General features: G+C 42.7%; 1 protein-coding gene across 1 annotated transcript in view; it reads left to right on the top strand.

The window, feature by feature from the left end:
• The window catches only part of maptb (microtubule-associated protein tau b), an 8,163-nt gene extending 3,309 nt beyond the window's left edge, over positions 1–4,854 (top strand). Inside the window, exons 5-9 of the mRNA XM_070982159.1 lie at positions 1,676–1,825; positions 2,026–2,107; positions 2,351–2,460; positions 3,271–3,438; positions 3,523–4,854. Of these exons, the coding sequence (XP_070838260.1) occupies positions 1,676–1,825; positions 2,026–2,107; positions 2,351–2,460; positions 3,271–3,438; positions 3,523–3,555 (543 nt within the window). The 3' untranslated portion in view covers positions 3,556–4,854. The remainder of the gene's footprint in view (positions 1–1,675; positions 1,826–2,025; positions 2,108–2,350; positions 2,461–3,270; positions 3,439–3,522) is intronic.
• Positions 4,855–5,683: the final 829 nt, after the last annotated feature.

Here is a 5,683-nt window from a genome sequence, read left to right on the forward strand (position 1 = left end):
CGTCTGACTACCTGTTTATTCGTCTGTCTGACTTTACACATTGTGTTTGAGGCCAATACCGCTACTGAAGGTTTGAGTAGTACCAGGTAGTACCGCTACTGAAGGTTTGAGTAGTACCAGGTAGTACCGCTACTGAAGGTTTGAGTAGTACCAGGTAGTACCGCTACTGAAGGTTTGAGTAGTACCAGGTAGTACCGCTACTGAAGGTTTGAGTAGTACCGAGTAGTACCGCTACTGAAGGTTTGAGTAGTACCAGGTAGTACCGCTACTGAAGGATTGAGTAGTACCAGGTAGTACTGCTGGGTTATCTGGGTTAGACCCTAATGTCACAAAAATGTTGACACTAATGTTTACTGACATGGCATTTCATGTGTTTTCCATCAGAACAGACAATCAATGCAGTATCCGCTCGCAGTGCCTGCCACCTCATTCCATGTTCTTATCGTTATGTTTAGGCACTGACAGCACTTTTTTAACGTTTACCTCAAGGAAAGATCACGAGCTATTTTAACGGAAAAGTCAGCAGCACTCACAGTCTGTACATGAAGTGCTTTGGTTGCTTAAACGTAACCACAGCTGGACATGAACGTGGTCAGGACGTGGAATCTGGATTCTGGTGTCACAGTCCAAGGAACCGTTCATTATGAACGTAATCCAGGCAGCGCTTACGTTTGTCAGCACAATGACATTATGAATGCAAATCAGTTGTATATAAGCAGAATTTCTCGGAAACTTGCCACAGTCGTGAAGTTTTATGTCAGAATTATGGGAATGAATGAAGCCATCATGTCTGACAAACTGAGTAACTTTTGCCATAGTTTTCTTTGTCAGCTCCCTGAAGACACGTAAAATGTCCTGTCAGTATTTGACACGAACTGTCATGTGACTCGGCAGGCTAACGCTGGCTGACGTTATCGAGTACACTGCAGATTTCAAATAAACTGACCGACATGTTCTGCTCGTTCTCGCTATGTCCCCTAATGGATGGAATTGATTTGATGGATTTGAAGCCCAGTCTGTTTGTTTTGTGCAAAATCTTCAGAACGGAGTTCTGGAAAAGGCGACTGCAGGTGACGGTGTGGTTCTGGAAGTTTCAGGTCATTTGGTCGGTCATGAACCATTTCTGCCTTTGCAGCTGAAAGCAGAACATGTCGCTCGGTTCCAGGGTGGAAATGCTCAGGCATGGCGTCGACCGCTTGATCTCAAATACATATTTTTCTGTATTTTAATCTTTCAAAAAGAAAGGTTGGCGGTAACGTTGACGGGTGGCACGACGCCATATTTGATGTGTGTGCTACACCGCCTTCAGGACAGCAGGTGGCAGCATGTAGAACATTAGTAGCTTCTTATTCATTAGTATGCTTCTTTATTGATCCCAATCTGGGAAATTATTTCTGCTGACTTTATGGCTGTTGAAGTGTCTAATGGTTTTACTGGTTCTGGCATATTTCCTGGTTCTGCTGGCTCCTTGCTGAATGTCCTGGCGTGGTGCTGCTGGGAACACTGGTAGTTGGTTTTCATCACTTTGACAAATTTGCTCTACTGGTTCCTACTGATCTCTGATGAGTTTGATCTGATGGTTCTGCTGGTTGAAGTGACTGGTTTTAACTGTTTATTAAGTTGTGCAGATATTACTTGAACTGGTGAAAATGGTTCTCATGACATGGTGCTACAGGTGGCAGTGGTCCGTACTCCCCCCAGATCTCCCGGCTCTGCTCGTGGACGGACACCCCCCCTCCCCTCCCACCCTATGCCTGACCTCAGCAACGTGAAATCAAAGGTCGGATCCACTGGGAACCTGAAACACACACCTGGAGGGGGCAAGGTAACAAACGCACCTTTCTTTTCTTCACTGTCCAAAATGTCCTCACTGTCAAAAACGTCCTCACTGCCAACTTTGTTACTCAAACTGGACACATTCATTAAAATCAGAAATGAATCAACTCAGGACTCACACGTGGACACTAACTCCGACCTTGACCTTGACCTTGACCTTGACCTTGACCTGTGTGTCTCTGCCTGCAGGTTCAGATCGTTCATAAGAAGTTGGATCTCAGTAATGTGACATCAAAGTGTGGCTCCAAAGACAACATCCACCACAAACCAGGTAATTAACACACACACACACACACACACACACACACACACACACACACACACACACACACACACACACACACAGAGGTTTGACTCTTGTATTTTACTTGACATGATGATCAAGTCGTAATTTTGTACAGAATTGTATTGTTTCATATTCATACCTTGTACTTCAGTGTAGTATTATATAGTGTATTATATCATGCACTGTGTTTATTATATTATAATGTACTGTGTGTGTGTTGTGTGTCAGGTGGAGGAAAGTTGGAGATCAAATCAGAGAAGGTGGATTTTAAAGCTGTTCAGTCTAAAGTCGGTTCTCTGGAGAACATCACTCATGTGCCAGGAGGCGGGAAGAAGAAGGTACACGCTAACGACATGTTAACGACATGTTAACGACATGTTAACTACATGTTAACTACATGTTAACTACATGCCTTCATATGAGCAACACATCATCTCAGTAACTGAAGAAAATGTAAATATTTATCAACACAAAATGTGTGGACACGTGGATGCCAATGACACAAACAGGCCCGATTTAAAACCCTGAGAGTGGCACAACAATACGTACGATACTGTAATATCATCATGCATGACGCACTCAGCTGTACTGGAATTAATCAGCCAATAGAAAGTCAGCTGTCTCTATTGTTTGGTTCTATGTTGTAACACTGAGCTCACGGTGCTGCATTATATTGAGAGGGGTTCCTAATATTCTGGCCACCATGTGTACCTGAAGATTGAAAACAGCTGTCATGGTAATGTCATCCAGAACAGCTATGAACTCATTAGATAGTTCAGGTGTACCTAATAAAGTGGATACTGAGTGTAGTTTAAACCACACATCTCACTTCTTTGTATATTGTTTGTTATATTGCATATATATTTAACATTGTTTAAATATTTTAAATGTGTTTCTACATTTTATATTGAAACATGACTTGTCTACATTAGAAATTACCACATATTTTATCTATTTGTAGTATATTTGCTGACATTTATACATTTTTCATGCATTTTATTTTTTTTTTTTTTCATCATTATCTTCATACAATCTACATCATACAGTAAATTACAAGTAACTGTATCTGTGTTTTTTGTCACGTCACCAAGTTTGTATGTTTAATTTCTAGTTTTGGTCATGTTTCATAATGTTTGTGCTGTTGACAGATTGAGAGTCAGAAACTGACTTTCAGAGAGCAAGCCAAGGCTCGAACTGACCACGGTGCTGACATCGTCGATCAGCCTGACTCCTCCCCTCCTCACCTTAGCAACACTTCCTCCCCCGGAAGCCTTAACGCTGCTGAAGCTCCGCCCCTCAACACCCTGGCTGACCAGGTGACAGATTTACCTGTTCACACCTAAAAAAAAGCCCACAAACATCAAATGCACACGTTAACAACTCCTCCCTCTTCCTGTCAGGTGTCTGCCTCCCTTGCCAAACAGGGCCTGTGATTAGATGACCCTGTGCCTACAGACCCCGCCCTCTCCAGTTACCAAGGAAACTGACGAAAGAATGAGAAAAAAAAAAAGAAAAAAGGAAAAAAAAATCATCATTCTGCCTTTTTCCTCTTGACCTTCATCTGATATCACACAAACAGGATTGGAGAGATTTTATTAAGTGAAAGTGACGCTTTAAATCAGTCTGTCAAGATTAACGTCCAGATTATTAGCCAATCACAGTTCAGTCAGTCAGGTGAGAGAATTCAAGTGTTCAGTCAGCACATGAAGCAACACTCAGTCCAAAACGTCCTGCTGTTTTCTCCAGAATCACAAGAACGTCCATTTTGTCTTTGTGTGTCCAGTACAGATACATCCAGGACATGGCTAGCCTAGCTTAGCACAAAGACTGGAAACAGGCAAACTGAAAGCCAAGCTCTATTTAAAAAAGAAAATAACTCAACTTGAAGTTGTTAGAGGTTGATTTTTTTCTCTTCTAATGGAGCTAGGCTAGCAGTTTCCTCCTGCTTCCAGTCTTTGTGCTAAGCTAGGCTAACAGTCTCCCTCTGCTGCTGGTCTTTGTGCTAAGCTAAGCTAACAGTTTCCCCCCGCTTCCAGTCTTTGTGCTAAGCTAGGCTAACAGTTTCCCCCTGCTTCCAGTCTACCTTCAACACTTCGAGGACCACTGTAGAAGACATACGGAAGTGAAATTTTAATGGAGACCTTTTAGGGGTCTGACATTGGTTCCAGGACGACTTGAAGAAAGTCGCTGAGGAGGTGCTTTGAACAGTGAGGAGCCAGAAACATTCTGTTAAAACTACATTATGTGACAACATGCTAACAGAAACAAAGCTAATTCCAGCCAATCATACGACAGATCTTTGGCCTGAAACATGAAAAGATGCTGGAGGTGAAAAACAGGAAACAAGAAGTCAAAGACAGGAAACTTCTGTGTGTAGATCTGCTCCCAGAAACGACTTAATTTGAATCACGATAAAGAACTTTATCGACTGAGAGGAAAAAGTCATTTTCAGTGATAAAACTTGGAGTTCGGGACTCTTTCAGGAAGTTCCTTCCTTCATAAAATCCCTCCAATCACAGAGAGTCTCTGATGTCACCCATCTCAGCCAATAATCTTCATCTTTGTCTCTGAATGCTGACGTGCTGTAGGCCCCCGTGATGACACCCACCCCCACTCCATGACTAAAAATACCCAGAATGCAGTTTGACATCAGGTGCCAAATCATGCTGTTTCTTTCTCTGCTTGTTGGCTGTCAAAGTGCTTTGTACCAATAAAGTTTCTCTTGGATCTGACCCGTTTGTTGAAAAGTTTCATTGAGGTTATGTTCGTATGGCCACGTGTAGCATTCAATAATATTTATTTGATTATAGATCAGTCATCGTAACGGTCACACTTCCATTGTATTATTACCACAGTATTTTTTATATATTACTGTATTATCACTACTGCGTTTCATTATTCATTTTCTGGCAACACAAAACTGTTTGTAGCCTCTTCATATTCTGTTCGACCTTTACTGAAGGCTGTAAAACTCTGATAAAGTTCTGGACCGATCTGCAGATTTACATCCTTTAAGTTCATTCATGAAAACTTTGGCAAAATGTGCCGATGAAGACGAGATCAGGCCAAACATCAGGACCAGGATTTAAAAGGTTAAATAAATGGCTTCATCTCACCAGCGTCCCCAAATACAAAACATTTTCTGCAGGACTGCGTAAAAGAAAAGACAAACACTTTGACGACTCGTTCGGGAACCAACAGCCAACGACTCGAGGAGACGTGCGAAGCCTGATCACGGATCAACTGACTGATGTATGGATCAGCCTGCAGTTCACACGCTCACTGCTGATCCAGAGCTGCAGAGGACTTCCTGGTTTCAGGGCTCCTGCCGCCCCCTCAGCACCTCCACCTTCATCCACACCTGTATTATTTTTTATTTGACCACGGCGGTCACCTGACGACGGCGCCTGGTTCCGTCTTTTGCAATTCCACCGCAGATTCAGTTCCAACAAGCCTTTTACAGCAAGTGTCATGTGACTGTACCTTCACTCACCTGGTCCAATCAGTGCACAGTTGCTGTGATTGGCTGCTGGGAACAGGAAGTAGACAGACAGGGGTGGG

The sequence above is a fragment of the Chaetodon trifascialis genome, chromosome 15 (assembly GCF_039877785.1).
Source record: "Chaetodon trifascialis isolate fChaTrf1 chromosome 15, fChaTrf1.hap1, whole genome shotgun sequence".
In the NCBI taxonomy this organism is placed as follows: domain Eukaryota; kingdom Metazoa; phylum Chordata; class Actinopteri; order Chaetodontiformes; family Chaetodontidae; genus Chaetodon; species Chaetodon trifascialis.